Genomic DNA, 19,310 nt, shown 5'->3' on the forward strand with positions numbered 1-19,310 from the left:
AGAAAAGCTCAATGTCCCTCACGATTCTTGACTTTCTTGTCTCTTGTTAATCAGACGGATATACGTCACAGAATCTGCCCGTCCAAAAGAAAGAGTGCCCTCAGCGGTCGGTTTCAATGACTCCGATAACCCACGGTTATCTCATCCTGGCATCCGTGGTAACTTGACTACCTGATATCGAACCCTTCAAGAGGCATCATTCTCTACTGAACCCTTCGGTCTCCGCCACACAAAGGGTGCAGCTACCAGCAGCGTTGGCTTGACCCATTCGTTGGTGACGACTTCGCTCCTTACTGTGCCTCGGAATCGTGTCAGCGTTGGTCGTTACTATCGGTTTTAGCCCAGGTAATTTGAGATTGAGATTGTATTTTTCCTCATTGCAATTGACCTGCACTACTCAAAGCATCATTTTCGTGCACACAAGCAGCAAGAATTTCGCATTCTCGGCATTTGAAACGTGAATTTGCAGTACCCGACAAGTTTGCCACTACTCCTCGGACTTTTGTACCGACAACAAGGCATTCTGGTTCGATATATACCTTACCATATATATACACCATATTATTATCGACATTCTTACCTTTACTTTACCTGCCAGTATGGCCCACAACTCCTCAGTTCAGCGAACGGCACCTATTGCCATCGCTCCGAAGCCCCCAAGGCGAGACCCAGCACCACAGCGACAGGACAGCTTGCACAGATTTGAGATTGGTCCCAGTAGCGTTCAAACTGGAGCCTCTATGGAATCTTCTTCTTTAGCCGGGTCGACTATGGCTCCATGCCAAGCATGCCGGTTTTCGGGAACCAAATGTGTTCTCAGTGATGACGAGGACGGATGTGCCGCATGTCAAGCCAACGGTTCCGAGTGCTCTTACCTATCGAGTTCTTTGGCAAGTCCTCAAACCCGTAAGAGAAAAATGAATGGAATATCAGTCCGAGACAATACTTTTGGCAAGCGAAGGTAAGCTTTTCTACTTTTCTGGCACTTGTGCCCTCCCACTTTCTCCGTCTCTACGCATTACCAAGACGGTAAGCAGCAAGGGAGGGGCAGTCATTTCCGGTCTTTCTTCATAGTTGCCCAAGAGTACTCCTTCTAACATGGTCAATCTTTACTAGCTCACCCAATATTTCTACTCGTAGACTAGGAAACTCCAGCCTATCCAGCACAGCTGCGAGCAGCTCCTTTCTCGAGGACCTGGCGAATGTAGGCGGCCCAACCATGCTTAAGAGAACCCTCGGCATGCAAAATGACCGTTTCAGTCAATATATCGGCCTTACAACTGATTTTGAGCCGTCACTCATCAATCTCTCTACGTTCGATCCGCAAGATGAGAGCCTGTTAGCCAGAGGCACACTGCGAAAGGTTAGCGATAACGACACATTTTTGATGTTGCCGGACAGCAGTACCTCCGGTTACGAGCATGTTATCGAAGACTCGGATGCCATCGAGGCTGTGGTGTCGCCGCATGGGCGGAAGTTAATCGATCTGTACTTCCGAATAGTGCATCCGGCATTCCCAATAATTCAGAAACACGTCTTCTTGGAGAAATACGAGCGATCTCACCGAGAGTTCTCACCTCCGATCCTGGCTGCAGTTTACATTTTGGCAATCAATTGGTGGGATCACAATGAGGAGCTCTCGCGCCTACCGCGTCCTGATGTACGAGAACTGGAGAGGCTCATTCGCAGCACACTGGCAGATGCCATGAACAGGCCGAAGTTATCTACTATCCAAGCAGGCTTGCTGTTATCTCAGTGTCCAGAAGGCGACCAGTGGGCACCAACTGCTCAACTTGTGGCCGTTGGCCAGGAGCTTGGGTTGCATCTGGACTGTTCAAACTGGAAGATTCCCCCTTGGGAGAAGGGTTTGAGACGGAGGTTGGCATGGGCACTTTATATGCAAGACAAATGGGGTGCTTTGGTTCATGGACGACCTTCACACATCTTTCCATCCAACTGGGGTGTGCGGGCTTTGGCTGTCAACGACTTCCCGGACGTTGAGTGGGACGAGAACGATTCTGATGAGAAACAAGACATTGAGAAGGGTCGGCTTCTGTTCACCCGTTTTGTGCAGCTGTCTGAAATCTTGGCTGAGATTCTCGAGACCTTTTACACATTAAACTCAACACAGAACATTGCCGACGCCGGGTTGCAAGGGACTCAGCTGGTCTTGTCTCTTGCAAAACCTGTTCAGCTCAAACTTAAAGAGTGGTACAGCGGCTTACCAGCTAGTATTCGCCTTGAGTCCTACTCTATGACGAGTTATTCTCCGGCTTCCCCACCGTCGACCAACAGATTATCCAGCATCGGGTATCTCCATCTGGGGTATTTTGCCACGGAGATAACATTACACCGTAGAATCATTCGATCTTTGGCATCAAACCCGACCGCCGTGGACCCATATGTTCAGCATATTTGTCGAAGTGCAGCAAAGGCGCGCCTTATCTCAGCCATGGACTTTGTGAACCGGCTGACGCCGAACCATCTACGGTCCTTCTGGTTTTTTGCATCCAAGACCAACTTTGCGCTGATTGGAACTTTTGGCTCGTTATTGTGGGCGACATCTCCCGGTCGAGAGGAAGCCGACTGGTACCGTCGTCGCTTGGGGGAGTATCGCTGGACACTGTCGGTGAGCTTCAAGCCTGGCGAGAGTAAGGGCTTAACGCAATTCGCGATGACTATGCTGGATATTTCTACCGGATTGTTAAAGAGATTACCTGAGAAGCCGTCCATGAGTCGCAGTGGGAGCTTGGCAGACATGTCAGCGCCGTCAGGGCCACCTTCATTCCCAGGGTCATTCTCTGGTGGCGGTAGCCTGATGGGCCAGTTCAGCAACATTCATAGCGCAGATGTGAGTAGCGCTCAAAGTCCTCGCAGCGATGAGTCGAGCAGTGACGATGAAATGGAGGACAATTATGCCACACCAATTTAAGAAGGGGCCGCAGCCTTATGGTTGAAAGGAGGAGGAGGGTAGGAGTGCTTGGTCACCGCATGACCGAGCCACCACGGATCAGGAGGCTTATTGATTTCGTTTCGATGGGATAGAGGAGCGGTCATCTTATTGTCGATTTGTTCGTTTTCGCTCGGTAGGCGACTTAGATGGCAACATGGTTGTGCCAACGTACTAATGCAGGACGATATATTGACCAAAACTGGTGGATGCTGACTCACTGAGATTAGTGGGGGTTTACTTGGAAGGAGGGAGTTGGACGCTGATTTAGCTATGGGATTGGAATAAATATGAGATTTATCGGTTTATTAGATTGAACATGAGAAAATGGACCAGCTGTATTGCGCAACAAGTTAAAGCCATTTTTGGAAGGCGTGTCAACACGGTTGTGCAAATGTCATCATCACCAACGGCGCTCATTGGTGGCATGGTGACTTGGGAGATTTGTGCAGGTTGTCACGTCAAAATGCGAAGGGTCGGGGGAAACTGTCCGAACTCCTTTTCCCCTTCCTGGTCTTAAATCGGCAGGAAATTGGAATTTCGGAACATTTTTCACTGTGTAGCCGGGTTAGTTCGTTTGGTCAATCTCAATGCTCTGTGGTGATGCCTCGTCTGGCCTAACATTGAACTCGGTCCATATCGGGGCCCCGCACGCACCGCCACTCGACGGGAGCTAATAATGAGCCACAGATTCCAGTTCCAGATTCAAGGCACCAGTTGAGTTGACATTTGATGGCAGGTGCAGGTGCAGGTGCAGGCCAAGTGGGACTGAGCTATGACCTCTGCACATGTGGCCCCTACTCACTACTCCGTACAATCCCACCCAAATCGTTCCATGATGAAACAAAGCTGCTGGTGTGAAACAACAGGCACTAACCTTTGACGATAACTTGTCTTCAAAGGTTGGTTGATCTCTTCATATAAAATTGTCCGTCCATCTGTCCGAATTACTCATACCATCTTGGGTAGCAGCAGCTCCTGTTTGCTCACGTTTTCTGCGTGCCCAAGCCATCATTTCATCATGGCTAGCAAGTCGTCATCATCGGCTCCAAAGAAAGGAAAGGCAGCGGGTGCCGACTCCAGTAACACTGCAACCGGGTTTACACCCGAAAGATTCGAAAGGGAGCTGAAAGACTTAGCTGACAAGGCTAAAAGCGATACCTTTAGCAATCGTCTTCTGGAACAACTCAACATTTATATTCGGATACTCCTTCTTCTTGCCTTCCTTGGCATCTACTCCTATGTCTCTCAACTCAACCTTTCACCGGTCTATGGATCCATACCATCGTCAATATGGCATGCAAAGCTTGTTATGGGTGGCTGCTTTCTCGGGTGGGCAGCCAACACGTTTCTTCGCGATTCACTTCCAATCAATCCCGTAAAAGCCCTTCCCATCGTTGCGGTTTGCATTCCAGGTCTGCAGCACTATCTTGGAACCTTCAGCCAGACATTTGGCCCGCAATGGGGTCCCGTGGTCACAGAGGTGTTTACGTTACTTCCCCTGGCAATATTCACATCTGCCTCGGTGGCTGATTACTGGGAGGGGGCGAGATTGAGCATGCTGCCGAACTTTGTGTCCGACGCTGGACCAGGCATCGGCTCTTGGGCCTTATTCAAGCTCTTTGAAAGCCAGGCTGCTGTATACTTGCCCCAAATCATTGGCAAGCTTCGTGTCCTCACAAGATTGGGCTTTGAACTTATTTTGGCATTTGCTTATATGGCCTTCTCACCTTCCAAATACCTGGTTTATACGGCTTTCCCGTTCTTTCACACATTTCTGCTGAATACCCATTTACAGTCTCCAGCAGCCACCCAGAGTCTAATTAGCTCGATGATGACCGACGGCTGGTTGTTCATCGAGAGACGTGAGTCGGTTACGGGCTACATTTCAGTGGTACAGAGCATACAGCAAGGGTTTCGGGTTATGCGTTGTGACCATAGCTTATTGGGTGGAGAGTGGATTGACCATAGAGGAGGACCAGTGTCAGAACCTATATACGGTGTGTTTGCCATGCTGGAAGCTGTCAGGTTGGCCGAAGCGGCTACGCCTGTGGCAGACCAGGACGCCAAGGCATTGGTGATGTGAGTATCGTGTATGCTGGTGAAGAACAATGAGTCAATTGCTAACCAGCTTGGCCAGCGGACTTGGGGTAGGAACCACTCCTTCCGCTCTCGTTTCTCATGGCATCAACACCACGGTCGTGGAGATGGACCCTGTGGTGTACGAATTTGCGACCAAGTACTTTGATTTGAAAGAGAATAATCCACCTGTGTTGCAAGATGCTGTGAGCTACACTGCTGAACTTGCTAAGACGGCGCCCGCGACATACGATTATATCGTTCACGATGTATTCACTGGTGGCGCCGAGCCGGTTGACCTCTTTACCCTGGAATTCCTACAGGGACTACATGCACTGCTGAAGCCCGACGGCGCGATTGCCATTGTAAGTCGTTCACTCCATCGATGCCGCAGCTCGTATTTCATGCAAGGTGCTAACGGCATAGAACTACGCGGGTGATCTTGCTCTTCCCGCCCCCAAAATCATCTATCGCACTATCAAACAAGTCTTTCCTACATGCCGTATCTTTCGCGAAATGCCCCCAGATGCCGAGTCCATCAAAACCAAGGGTATGGACTTCACCAACATGGTCATCTTCTGCAAGAAGTCGGCCAGCAGCCCACTCACCTTCCGACGTCCCACGACAAAGGACTTTTTACAAAGCTCGGCCAGACAAGAATTCTTGGACTTGCGGAATGAAATTCCTGAGCCGTCAATGCTTATTGGTGAGGAAGAGGGCATTTTGACAAAGAATGATACAGAAAAATTGGCCAAGTGGCATGAGAAGAGTGCGTTAGGACATTGGTCGCTGATGAGGACCGCCATTCCGGCAAAGGTATGGGAAAGATGGTGATTATAATATTTTTGAGGGGATGGAGCCATGGACATATTGAGCAGCTATGCTGTAATTATAACAAAGGCACTACCACTGCATTGAGTGCAATGGAAGAAATAGGAGTCCGGTGCGGTCGTGGATATTACAATGTGAGACTATGTCTTAGGTATTTTGGCGTGGCGTTGAACTCCCATGTGCTGGCGTTGCAGATCCCACGTAGCCTAGGCTTCAGCTTCGCCAATGTAACGCATTTGAGCCTAGACGAACGAGAGAAAAAGAAACGAGTTTCACAGGAGAGGTTGTACAGTGCCAGATCCTTGATACTCAGTTCGAAGTACATGACGTGGTGCAAGTTTGTCTAATATAACTTGTCGGTCACGGCACATTAGAGTTTGTCCCACTAATTCTAAATACCACGACAAGATATATTTACGTAAAGCTTCTTCTTCAACAATTTCACAAAGCAACTATTAATAACACGAACAGGGTCTCTGTCGCCTTCCTCTGTCACGCGTTGGATCGATCCCCGTAACGCGAGATTCCCAAACTCAAGGCTTCCAATTACAGTGACTGTGTTGACGGAGCAACTTTTATGCTAAATTTCGCTTATGCCCTGTCACAACAAGGATATACCCGTTGGTGACCGGAAATCATCATCGTTCCACTATTTGTGAGACATGTTGGCCTCTTTGTGGTGATTGGAACTCCTGTACACAGACCTCACATATCAGCATGGTAGAAGCCGCATTTGGAGGCTTATGGCGGTAATTATCGGGACTCTTTCGCACATTAAGTAAACAGGATTACGGGACGATCCACCCGAGGAGACGTGATTTGAAGAAACAATATATATACAAGACATGCGACGGGCCGAAGCTTTCTGCAAAATCACCGCCTGCTTCCCAGTGAGAACAACAGCCAAGATGAAGTTCCAAATACTCACATATCTCGCCTCCACTGCCGTCGCCGTCTCAAACCACGAATCTCACATCTTTACCCGCCAAGGAACATCCTCCATCTGGGCCGGCGGCATACACACCTCCAACTCCGTAACCTTTGTCACCGGCACCATCACCCTGCCCCCATACAAGAATGAACCCAGTCGCGGTGTCTCTTTCTGGGTTGGCATCGACGGGGCGACATGCCGCGATGCGATCCTCCAAACGGGCGTGGACTACCTCGACAACAGAGTATATCCCTGGTACGAGTGGTATCCGGAGGAAACAAAGTTCTACTCGGATGGGCTGTCCGCAAAGCCGGGTGACAAGATTCGGATGACTGTTACAGCGACGAGCTCCACGTCCGGGATTGCTAGTCTGGAGAATCTTACTACGGGGGTGAAGAGGAGCGTGACGCTACGTGACAAGAAGAAGTTGTGTTTGAGGGACGCGGAGTGGATTGTGGAAAACGTAGCGAAGGAGGGATTGTCGGATTTCGGGGAGGTGAGGTTTTCGGAGACGAAGTGGCGGAGTGATAGGGGAGAAGGGGGAGCGAGCGGTGCAAAGGTTTACGATGTGACGAGGAGTGGGAGGAAGCAGACGAGTTGCAGTGCTGGTGGGGATGTGGTTTGTAAATTTGTGGGGTGATGAGTGTGTGAATGGGTGGGATGACGAGAGGTGAGGACATTTGGGTTCTTTGTTTGCTAGGGATATGGTGCATATATGCATGATGATTGCGAGCCATTGTATAGTTTAGTAGATCAATGTTAATTTTGTAATAGATTAATCATCGAGGTCAAAATTGGGAAAATGTATCTAAAGATGGACGTATTCATAACTGATAGTTATATAGTAAGGCATGGTTTGTTGTCAATATGACAGAGGTTTGCTCCCAATACCTGCACTCTACCTCGCAGAATCCTTCATATGGCCGTCAAGGCAGCTACTCGTTCTTCTTGTTCGCCGCTTCCAAACTCTGCTTCTTATTCTCCGCGCTAAATTCGTCAAAAAACTCCTTGGCATATGCTGGTAAATCCACACGGTTATATGGGCCGGGAATCGGCTCACCCATGGTGGAATAAATAGGCACAACACCAGTCCACACAGAGTTCAGCGCATCCTCATTCTCCAAATCGTGTTTGTCGTCTGAAACCCCGCCATCGCGAAACTTGGCACTCCCCGAAGCGATTTTCACCTTGAGAATGCTGGTACTCTGCATTTCAGCATTGGTAGGTGGCAGGCGGCTGTTCTTCCAGCGATCTGGCACAACGGAATTGGTAATGAGTTCCATGGCGTATAATTTCTCCTCTTGATCTTCGACGAGTGTGGCGTGCCCGAAAAGTAAGGCTGAGCGGTAGTTGTAGCTGTGGTTGAAGGCCGAGAGGGCGAGAATAAGGCCGTCAACGTGGGAGACGGTGCAGGAGATGGGCAGGCCTTCTTCGCTGGCTCCGCGGCCGAGATTGAAGAGGCGCGAGGAGACGTAACCATGGATATAAAGGTCCAGAGGGTCGCCTAGGCTGGCGGATGGTCGATCAAAGGAGCCCATTTGCCCGATCATGGGGAGAGTGACGGGGAAGGGGGAGTTGGGTACATTGAATGAGACGTGGATGAGCTGGCTGGAGTTGATGAGGGAATGGATTTTTTCGAGAGCATAGATGCCTGGTGCATTTCTCGATTAGTTTCATGGAACTTGTTGAGCGGTGTCGCCCAAGGTGAGTGGGATTGAATACCTCGTTCGCCATGTCTCTTGACGAGATTGGTTGCGTCCTTGGGATACTCAAGCTCGTAGCGGCCCATGATGACTGACGGCTGACGGGAGGGAGAAACAAAATGGAAGTGAAGGTGAAGCAGGTGAGCGTGTTTGTGATGGATTTGCTTTATATGTACTTGTGATAAAGCTAAGTACGGCTTGTTGAAGGCTTGTGGGTGTTCAACTCGGCTGAAAGAGGAAAACTGCTGCCTCGCTTATATACCTAGGTAGGAACTTGTATGCGAAGTGAGATTTTGACTCACTGTCGTCGTCAAAGTTGGCTAGTTTGAGAAGTCCGGATTGCAGATCTGGAGGTTCAGGTTGCGTCGCATGCACCATTACCTCAAAGATGTATTCGGTCTGAGCCGGCCGGACATCAACGGCGTCTACTGCATATTAACTATGTGTCAGCGAATGTTGATGGTTTGTTTCCACATCCAAAGGTCTCCCATGCAAGCTTGTACTCGGGAGGGCGTCTTAGAAACTGCAAGATGGTGATTCGGTGGTGCCATGAATCACGGCGGGGTTGAGCCTCAATTGTTCTAGCTCGATAACGGAGCCCCGCGGGCAACGATCAATGGCCTGGCACTGGGCTGAACAAGTCAATCAAGTCAACATTGAAGTGAAATCTGGTCAAGCCCGGCCTGGTCCCAGTTGTGTGGAACTCGGCCACGTTGTCCGTGGTGGACGTTGGCGCTGGAGCTGGTGCCGTAAGATCTGGAGATGCTGGAGCTAGTGGATGAATTGCATGACTTGGAATGGAATGGCCGCTCCGAGTTCGCCTCTATGATCTCAAGTACTCCGTACCTCTGCATGGCAAAATCACATTTCTTTGTTGCTTTTGAAGTGGTTGATGTGGGTGGAGCCAAGGACGAGCAGAGCATGCAAGGCGGCGGCAATGATGCGTTAGATCTTCAAATGTGCATATCTCATGCATGCTTTTGGAGCGGAACTGCCTGTTGCTGTTGTTCTCCGGATTGGGAGATCAGTATCTTTGACTAAAAGAGGTGGAACAGACCAGTTGACAACTCTCTTGTTGTTTAACCGAGAACGAGGCCATTACAAAGGACCGACATCCTAGAGGGAGAAGTGTTGGCTTGACACAATCGTCAGGTTTCTGCCCCTTCGGTTCGCCTTTTGCTACTTGCTGTTAGATGGGAATGTGGAAGAACTGAAGCCTAGATCTGCTCGTTTGGGTAATTGCGAAGTAAGCCAGAGAGCGCCAACTGCAGCCACTGTTCCGTCTTTTACACCTTCTTGATAGTAGTAGTTCCGGTCGAAGCCTTTTCCGGTCCGATAATATGAAATACTTTGCTTGTCAACTCGCTGCTTGAGCCGATTGCAGGGCGCCGCCATACATAAGTCGAAACTACATCCCTAGGTAGTGAAACAACACAAGTGTGACCCGCAGTATCCCACGCACACTCGTCATGATTCTAGTAGCCAGACAGCTTGGCCAATGAAAGTATGCGAAATCGATTGTTTGTATCCGTAGCTGGTTTAAAAAAAACCAGATTATTACAGTACATCGCAGCATGTCTAATTTTGTAGTGAGCTCCGAGTCTCTACACACGGTAGCCGAAATGACACTAACATTCTGTGAGGAACTGTTCGGTCCATTTGCGATTCTACTTTCGCGGCAAACTGATATCAGCTGATCATTGACACTCCGTCTCAATCATCTAGGTCCATATTAGCGACATGATTTCAAGACGAGGAGCTGTTGCTCTGACTAACTTGGGGGGGAAGGGTTAATTGGATACACGATACACGCGAATGCAAGGCAGATATGTACCTAGGCATACTGTACTTCGAAAACATCAATAAAATCAATAAAATATATGCGTACCTGCACGCAAGTATCTACCTAGGTAGGTAAATAAACAGAATCAGCGGCTCGAATTCCAAACCTCAACTGCAGTCTGTGACGTGCTTCATGTTTCTGTCACAATTTGATTCCAGCAAGTTCTATGGTCTTTGGGAAGGAGCTGTGGGCAGTCTGGTTGGTCTCTGCAGGACTGGTCCAATGACCACATTCGTGTATGCACACGCAGAGAGCAACCAGATTCCCAGACTTTCCCAAAGTTTAAATTGGCCTTGAACATGTTCTTCGGACTGCCGTGGTCATGCAAAGCGGCACAAAATCAGATCACTTGTCTCTTCTTTTTTGTCCGGCATTGGCCAACCAGCGAATGGTGCAAAGAGTCAACTGATGATGTCTAGCCACAATTCGTTTTCCAATAATCGATATTCGACAGTGGCACCACCTCCCATCGACGAGCACCAGACATCTTCTTCCACGTCCATCATTTTTCCAATACAAACGACTCGCGAAGACCCATCCGAGCCACACATGCATTTCATCTTTGCTGGGGCCGTCAACTTTTCTCAGCACAACTCTGGTCTGGTCGGTGGGTGCCACACCACACTTTCCTTCGATTTAGCCCCTGTATCTTGGCCCAACGTTTGAGGTTTCATAATATCAAACACACTTGTCGCACCACACGGGGCCTGGCATAGCCGGATATTTTTACAACGACGCCCAATCACAGTTGACACATACTCGTCCTGGACCAGGGTTTGTTGCCTTTCTGTGAGCCCTTCTGGACGATGCTCCAACATCGTCCGGTTTGAGAAGCCTCTCAAACCACCATTTTGTGGACTCCTCGCCTACCACACTCCTCCGTTCCTGCACCATTGCCAGTCATGAGGCGAACCCTGATGCACTAACCTCTGCTTGCAAGCTCATACACGATGGGGCAAACGTTTGTGCCAGTCTGTGTACACTACATGGGGGAGACGGAGAGGTCGAACGGCCGTCGTTGTGTTAGCATGCGTGCCATTCCAATACGAGCTTGTTTTTTTTGTTGCACGCCCATCTGTGCCAAAACGGCCTTGCAATCTCAATTCGGAGTATGCGGCATGTTCCTATGCGTGTGAATTTGAGATCTCCCATCCCAAAGAAGCTGCTTCTGTTACTGAATTTGTCGTTTGTGAATGTTTGCTACCATTCTCCTCCTTCTTCGCGCTTTGCCATCTATCCTCACCACGCTCGGTGCTGCTGGTGCTGGGCAAGACACGAGCGCCGAAACCTCACGACGGCCATGACGACGACGACAATGACAATACTGCAATGAAATAAGCTCCAGCCGAGAGCGTAGCCTTCATTTCCGAGCCACCAAGCATACCTATTTTCTTACCGACGTTTCGAATCGATTGCTTGTTTTGCACATGGACCATTGATTCGGCATACTTTGCAGGTTTGCCCAATAATCGCAGCCTGCCCAAACCCTCGCCATGAACAACTCGGCCACAGATCAGGCCTTGGTGGCGACCTTTGCATTGTTAGTAGCTTTTTCTCTTCATATCCCGCATATCCCGCGAATGATTCCGTTCTCAAAATCCAAAGCGGTTCTCAAAAGGCTAACTCGCCGCTCACATCTCAGTGGAGCTATCGTCTGTGCCTCCTTGGGTACAGTATTATTTCATCTCAGAGGAGGAGCTCTTTCGCTCTTTCGCGGTGGTCTGAGGCTGGTCCTCGCTAGTTTCCTTCTGTTCGCTTCTCTTTGGGCCGTTGACGGTTTCGTTGCTACGTTTATCAACCAAAGTTCTCCGCCAGCATGTCAAATCGCTGTAGCCTTCGCCGCGGCTTTTGACCAACTCGCCAGAATTTCTCTGGAAGAGTTTCTCTTTTGGGCCATGAAATGTGATACTCGGGCTTCTTTTGGCGTCTTATTTCCCCAAGCCGTTATCTTTATTCGCTTTGTCCTTGGCGGCATATTTGTCGGCATTCAGCGACCACAATTTGACCAAGTGTGCGTGGCGACGAATTTACTCTGGCCACTAGGAGTCGCGGTCCTATGCACAGATGCCTTTATTGTGGTAGCGCTTGTAACTAGGGCTTCCTCGGTAGGGGTGTTTAGTGATATGAAAGCGGAAGGTCATGTCGGATCTCGATCTAGGGGCATTGTTTTCACAACTGTTGCCTTTGGTGTTTGGATTCCTGTACGTTGACACTCATCAACATGGCGTCCCCGTCCACCCTCTGACTGACAGTTTCCTCTTTAGTTGAGTGTCCCTATGATTTTAGGCATCAGCACATTTGGTGTTGCTACACGTACCGCTCTGCCCGCCGTCGGGGTGTTACTGGTCATAGGTATGGACATGAGTTTCTTACCTCTACCAGCATGCCTTTTTTGCTGACACACTGATCAGGATTCATTGCTTTCTACTTCAAAGATCTGGTTTTGCCACAGCAAGCTATCGCCAAATTAAACCCCCCCTACCTGAAGAACTTTCCCGGTCTATCAGAGGCGCCTTCACCCCCGACAAGGGAGATTAGGAATCAGGAAGCATCCACAATCGATTCTTCCTACCCGCCAGCCACATTTGCACAGGTGAGAGAGGATGCCAGAAATGGTGGAAACAATCTGATAGAAAATTCCATGCCATCGCGGGATAGGAGCAATGCCCTTCCAACTATTAGTCGCCCAAGCCCTGGACAGGCGGCTGCGGGAGTTGGGGGACTTCCAGTCAAGGGCCAACTCTTTCCTCCTGCACGGCCACAACCACTACCTGCAGTTCAGGCTGGAGTTCAAGCGCAACCAACGAAGAAAGGGGTTATCAAGGGCGGCAAGCTAGTCATCTCTCATCCAATAATCCAAGAAGACGAGCTCAGCGAGCAAAGTCCATTGAAGAGGATTGCAACTATTGATCTAGCCACCGCCGCCAAGCAAGACCAAGAACGCAGGGTCAATGTCCCACAACAGGCGATTAATACAGCCAATATTGCAGCACCCCGGCAGTCAATCGCGGATACTTACAACCAGCAAGGTAGTAAACACTTGGAGAGAAAGCAAGTGGGTGCAAGCACTCCAGTTACGCAAATGGCAAAGACTGTGCTGAGTCCTACGGAGAAACCACCACCAGTTTCAGCTCAGGGAACTTCTTCTGCCGTGCTGGCGGTCCCTGGCGTGGAAAATAGTACTGTTCGGCAGAGATCCCCAAAGCATATTTCACAATGCTTTCAGGAGGCGAATCCACCAAAAATTCTGGCCAGGACCGCTTCTGGATCAGAAGTCAAGGATCACGCGCGGCAGAATTCAATACTGGATGTTCCTCTACAGCCACCACCTCGATCTCCCTTACGACTCTTAGTAGGAAAAGGATCTCCTTCAACTCCTTTGAAGACTCAAACGAACAAGCCGTTCGTAGAAACACTAGGCCAAACTGAAAGCTCCAACGATAAGGAGTCGGGAGACGCTGCCCTGCTTACATCTCCGCAGCAAGTTTCGGAGGTTCCTGTGGCTGGAAAAGAAACCGCCTCCCGAACTAAATCTATTGCTTCACCAAGCAAGACTGTGCGAGTTCTTGTCCCACCAGTGCCACCTCTTTCGCCAAGAGTCCCTCCTTCTCAGTCATTTTCCGATTTGAAGAGCAGTTCAGGCAGTCAACGTCGAAACAACAGCGTGTCATCGAGTATTCCCCGGAGTGGTTCAGTTAAAAACAACATCCGGCCGTCAAGGCAACGGCCTACAACGCCTCCACCAGATATCGAGGAGGGTCCCCGGAAAACGCAGGTACTGATTCGAGGGACCACCGGCCTTCCCACTAATCCCCGACCTCGAACGGCGAAGGATGATGCCAACAATGATCAGCCGCAAACGGTCATGTCCATTAACGAAATCCCACACAGTGATCCCAGCCGAATAAAGGCTATTAATAATAGCGTAGCAACTGGTTTAGGTCCAGGAACTGGTAGGGATGGTCCTGAAGGCAGTGCCTCTGTGGTGAACCGGCCACGGCCAATTCCTCGCAAGGTCACCTCTGTCGATTCAAAGGAACCACCAGGAACACCGCAGGGCCTGGATGTGCCTTCTCCAAATAATGCAGCGGGAACTAAACCGTTCATTCTAAATTCTACGGCCGGCAGTCCCAGCCAGCTTCCCCCTTTACCCTTGCCACCTCTGACACCGAAGGGTGGACAAGTGCAAATAGGACCAACCAAACCATTCACGTCTCCGAGCAAGGTCAATAGCCTTAAATCAAACGAAATCGCAATTCCTACGGTTCGACTAAACGCGGTTTCACGACCAACTGCCACACAAGGTCCGGGTCGTTCCCAAGAGGAAAGACTTGATGCAGAGCGAAAGGTCCGTGATCCCACCACACAGCCAGCTAGTACCTCCATGGTGGACGCCGTATCCCTAGGATATGGAAAACGTGCTGCAGATGCAGCCAAATACGTGTCCAAGTTCAGCATTGCCACGACAATGAGCCCAGAAGATCCGCCGTCCGAATATCTTCAGTCGCCCGCCCTAGCCCTACTACGGTTATCCCAGGAGGGCTTGAAGCGAAGGTCATCCCCAGTACTCCCTATGAATGATTTACAGGAATCAGCAACTCCTATTTCCATCAACATGGGACAACCAGCAGCCATCTCGGCAGCACCAATCCCCGAGCGCCTTGCGTCAGAGTCTCTAAATATCCCGGTCACTACTAGAGCGAGCTATTCCAGTAGTATGCAGCTGAACGACGACGACGATGACAAGGAAATGGTGACATTCATGCTAGATCGAAACACCTACTACCCAAAAAATGCGGCTTCCACGCCGCCGCACAACAGAATATATGGTGGCACTGAAGGCAAGAGAGGCTCATGGCACCGCCGTGTCGGCGAGAATCCGCCTACATTCTCAGATCGGGAGTCAATGCAATCCCGGCGTGTGCCAAAGCCACCGCCTCTCCAACTCAGCAGGGTTACAAGGCGATCCAAAGAGCCAGCTCCTGCAATGTCACCTCTTGAAACTCCCAGACGAGCGCTAGATCAGATCCAAGAGCAACTGAACAAATTTGAAGCACCTGACGCAGATGATATTGGTCTAGAGAATCGTAGAATGTCTCTCCTGGCGGATATCGAAATGGAGATGGGAATGGAAGAAAACAGATGGCAGAACATGCACAATGATCTGGCCAGAGCTTCGTTTTCATCTGTTGGCTCAAATGCTGTTTCTCCTTTTGCAACTGAACTTAGCCCTTTGCCACCGCAAATTACCCAGTCCCCAGCGATTGGGGCCATTAACGAAGTCCCCCAGGGAAGCGGTTCGAACTTGGTTGTAAGAGAGGGACACAGCGCGCGCCCACGTTCGTCTATCCTCTACACAGCCGATCAGGTCCAAATTAGTCGCCTGAATGCAGTGCCAGCTAGATTTCATGCTATCACTGCGGAAGACGCAGCAATGGCCACACAAGCGGGAGCCACAGGAGAAGAAGTCTCCGCCGTCTATCGGAATACCCCCTCTAATGCGACGCCATCTCCGCTAGACAATAACACAGTCCGAAGTCCCAGTGCTGTTCGTGTTGAGTTGAAATCGACTCAAAAAGAAGAGGGTGCCTCCGAACGATATGATCTATGGCAGCCCGTCAATGAGGACGGGAGGTCGCGGGCAACAGCGTCCCAGGCATCCCTTTGGAATTCTGCCTCGGAATCTGCTATACAGTCAGCTTTCTCGTTATCCCCTGGTCCTAGGCCAGTGACTCGCAAATCTGCAGAAGCTGCTCCCGTGGACGACTCGGGACTGTGGGACAAGCCCTCAGAGAGTTCGGGATCGCAGTCCACGTCTTCGAGCTTATGGGAGGCGAAAGTTGAATCACCATCATCTACGGCGCCTCGAGAGTCATCAGGTCGCCCTCAAACATTGAGGCCGCCGCGCAAAAGCCGGCGGATGACTTCCCTTCCGGATATCGTGGAAAACCCCGAGCCCTTGGAGAACAAGCGGGGGACTTTGGGTATCTTCCAATTCCCTTGGGGGGAGCGGTCCGATACAGCAACATTGCCCCCCGCATTGCAGAATCAGATGTTCATGGGACTACCTGTCAATACGGTCACTGGAGCTCCTCCTGTCTTTCCAACTCTAGAAATGCAGATGCAGATTCTACAATCCCAACAGCAGTCTTCTTCGTTCTTCGATCACCAAGACGAGGACGAGGCAATTGTGGATATGTCCGAGGATTCGGACAACGATGATTTCTACGGCGATGACGATTCCTTCGATGAAACTACTCTTTGGGAGATTGCCAGTTTGCTGCAGTCTGACAAAGTTCCTTCCAGGGAAAGCCTGTTCCCCGATCTTAATGATGCTCATCCGGGTTCATTAGTTGCTCAAGGACCTACGATACCAAATGTGTCGTCTTCTCGGACAAGGGTACCGGAACCTGCAAACGAGGAAGACCTTGAATCTGTCAATGACGAACAATCCTCCCCACCGATACTGCGTCGAGAGTCTTCCTCTCCAACTCTTCCGCCACCGGAAGCCACTCTATGGGTGAACAATGTTTTCATCCCCTCTAGCAACGGCAACCACGGTCTCTTCCAAGATGATAAGTTGTGGGGTGCCTGTATAGCAGACCAAGAGCCTATGGCTCGAGCTCCTCCAAGGCAAACTGAGGCTTCAACCATTACCAGCACCTCACTCTGGAGTCCGCCAACAAGCAAAGTCAACACTCCGCCTTCCAAGACCTTATGGTGTGCAAAGATGGAGTCGCATCAAGCAGCAGAACTCGTTGTTTGCGTCAGGGAAATCACCCGCCCAGTTACCCCAGAAGCGGAATTCATGTGGTCGGCACCAAAATCAACGTCAGTCAAGAGCGTGGGGTTGGCAGAACCAGCGCCAGATTCCTGGCTCAAATACCTCAGCTTGGGTGAGCGATCTTCATATTCACGGAAGCGAAAAGATGAAGTTTCGATCGTCGAGAGTCAATTTTTGTGGTCACCAGACACACCACAAGAAGTGACGATACAATGGCTCGAGCCAGAAGAAAACGCATTACCATCTGTTCCTGATCATGGCCATACCAATGGACCGTCATCGATATTGGACATGATCTCAAGCGCGTTACCACAATTCGTCACCCATGCTACCACATCAACCATCGAAGCACCCATTCAAAGCACTATACAAGAACCTGAAGAGGTCGCAATTCCAGTCAACGGCGAGGCCATATACAGCGTCGACAATGCCGTCGGCCCCGAGGAAGACATCGTAACCCCCGACCCGCGGGGCAATGACCTCTGGGTTCCTGTTTCGGTTCTTGGCTTAGACGAAGAGAATCAAGGTCTCTTCCAGGCGGGTCAAGGGGTCCTCCAACGAGATAAGAAGTACCGCAGAGCGTCAAACCCTCCTGCTGCTTTAGCAACACGTCCGACACCTCGATCCGTTCGACGATCCCTTCCAACACTTGAATCGCAAACGCTCTGGGTACCACCCACTCAGATAACGTATTCCCAAGACTGGATTTCACTATCTTCCATCCGGCCCAGGACCCCGCCTGGCCGTTTGTCCCCCGAATCTGGCAGCGAATCCCCGTTCTCAGAAATATCGAGTACATACTCGAATGCCACTGGCGAGTCGACCGTTGATAGTTTCCACGCGAACCATGCCGTAACGCAACTGAAACCACAATTCGTCACAGACGCAGACTGGATGGCTACTCTCAAAGGAACAGGACGAGCCACTCGACCGAGGGACGAGATTGAGAAATCTGTACCGAACTGGGCCGCAGCCCTTCACAATATTCCTGATGAGGAGGCCCCTGGGCTATCCGCCTCCCCTCAGTATACAGAGCCAGAAACATCCCATGACCAACTCGACGGGGCGGGATCTGATACGGAAGCGGAAACAGACGAAGAGTTAAGCAGTCAAGTACCACCCATCCCGGAAGAAGAATTCAACCCCTTCAGGAGCCGTCGTCAAACACAGATGGGCGGCTTCGACCCGGCACGACACCACCCAGTCTTCAACGTCTACACCCTGGACACATCAGACGGAGAATGTCATCCCGCCGCACAGGGTTACATCTACACCCTAGTAAACCATAATCCAGACTTGATTCAGCGGTAAATCTTTTACAAAATGGCGGAGAAATTGTGCTAGGCTTAGTGAAATATGTTTGTAAGAATAGGGCAAGAGACACATCGAATTTAGTTGAAGATACCCACGCGTATTATTTAGGCGTTAGGCAGTCTAGTAAATGATTGAAATTAACTATACAAATGCGTTGTTTAATAGATTGACGTTGACGCCCAGTACAATGATGAGCCGGACGTTAACTTCGGTGGCGATATCTTTTGGCGGAAACATACACAGATGTCAATATCATCCATACGGTGTTTCCAGCTGTCATTGGAAGCCAGGCAGCATCACAGTTGCATTGATCGAAGCATACCTGGTTACAAAAGGGGTACACAGTCACTTGCACTCTAAACCCCAAATCGCCAAAGAAAGAGTCAGTCATTTGCATCATGGCCCTGAGGCTCTATCCATGCAATTCATCACTAGTAGACTAAGATAACGAAAACGTCAACAATGCGCCGATGCTATAAAACATGACATGCTTCTTGTTTCAAAGAAGAAGAAAGAAGCTCGGTAGTACCCTACCACCGTTCCTGTATGCCAAAATGGCCCCATTGTTCCGTCCAATTCCCTCCCTAAATGTGCCTTGCGTATCGCTCTCTATTTGCGGACCATGGTATGTGTTGGGTATGATGTGTGATTTGCGGGTGTTGTCCATCAGTCCTCAGTCGTTTCTCTCTCCATAATCATTAGCGGTGACATTTCCATTTCGGGTGGCGGCAAATTTTAGACTGAAGCGTTGTCTCATTCCGCGTCAGCTCCAACTTGGACGAGTTCCTCTCATGGTTGCTCTGAAGACGTTTCCTTCGGGGTCTCGTATCCGGTTGGAGATGGGGCAGGTGCGTGGTTACATTAAGTATAAGAAT

At 50.1% G+C, this 19,310-nt stretch overlaps 5 protein-coding genes across 5 annotated transcripts; 4 read left to right on the forward strand and 1 right to left on the reverse strand.

Moving 5' to 3' along the window:
• Nucleotides 1-599: 599 nt before the first annotated feature.
• On the forward strand, nucleotides 600-2,932 carry VFPPC_01604 (nitrogen regulatory protein OTam; the record flags this gene model as incomplete). The annotated part of the gene is made up of 2 exons (XM_018281398.1): nucleotides 600-961; nucleotides 1,117-2,932. 2 exons carry the CDS (start codon nucleotides 600-602, stop codon nucleotides 2,930-2,932), a joined length of 2,178 nt encoding a protein of 725 aa, XP_018150096.1.
• Nucleotides 2,933-3,971: 1,039 nt separating this feature from the next.
• VFPPC_01605 (spermine/spermidine synthase) lies at nucleotides 3,972-5,863 on the forward strand (the record flags this gene model as incomplete). Its single annotated transcript, XM_018281399.1, has 3 exons — nucleotides 3,972-5,032; nucleotides 5,091-5,394; nucleotides 5,456-5,863. The coding sequence occupies 3 exons, from the start codon at nucleotides 3,972-3,974 to the stop codon at nucleotides 5,861-5,863; spliced, it is 1,773 nt and encodes a 590-aa protein (XP_018150097.1).
• Nucleotides 5,864-6,768: 905 nt separating this feature from the next.
• Nucleotides 6,769-7,431, forward strand: VFPPC_01606 (aspergillopepsin; the record flags this gene model as incomplete). The annotated part of the gene is made up of 1 exon (XM_018281400.1): nucleotides 6,769-7,431. One exon carries the CDS (start codon nucleotides 6,769-6,771, stop codon nucleotides 7,429-7,431), a length of 663 nt encoding a protein of 220 aa, XP_018150098.1.
• A 295-nt stretch (nucleotides 7,432-7,726) lies between these two features.
• Nucleotides 7,727-8,580, reverse strand: VFPPC_01607 (flavin-nucleotide-binding protein; the record flags this gene model as incomplete). Its single annotated transcript, XM_018281401.1, has 2 exons — nucleotides 7,727-8,442; nucleotides 8,514-8,580. The coding sequence occupies 2 exons, from the start codon at nucleotides 8,578-8,580 to the stop codon at nucleotides 7,727-7,729; spliced, it is 783 nt and encodes a 260-aa protein (XP_018150099.1).
• Nucleotides 8,581-11,830: 3,250 nt separating this feature from the next.
• Nucleotides 11,831-18,432, forward strand: VFPPC_01608 (hypothetical protein; the record flags this gene model as incomplete). Its single annotated transcript, XM_018281402.1, has 3 exons — nucleotides 11,831-12,538; nucleotides 12,602-12,689; nucleotides 12,749-18,432. 3 exons carry the CDS (start codon nucleotides 11,831-11,833, stop codon nucleotides 18,430-18,432), a joined length of 6,480 nt encoding a protein of 2,159 aa, XP_018150100.1.
• Between the last annotated feature and the right edge of the window lie 878 nt (nucleotides 18,433-19,310).

Source organism: Pochonia chlamydosporia, chromosome 1, assembly GCF_001653235.2.
Source record: "Pochonia chlamydosporia 170 chromosome 1, whole genome shotgun sequence".
Taxonomy (NCBI): domain Eukaryota; kingdom Fungi; phylum Ascomycota; class Sordariomycetes; order Hypocreales; family Clavicipitaceae; genus Pochonia; species Pochonia chlamydosporia.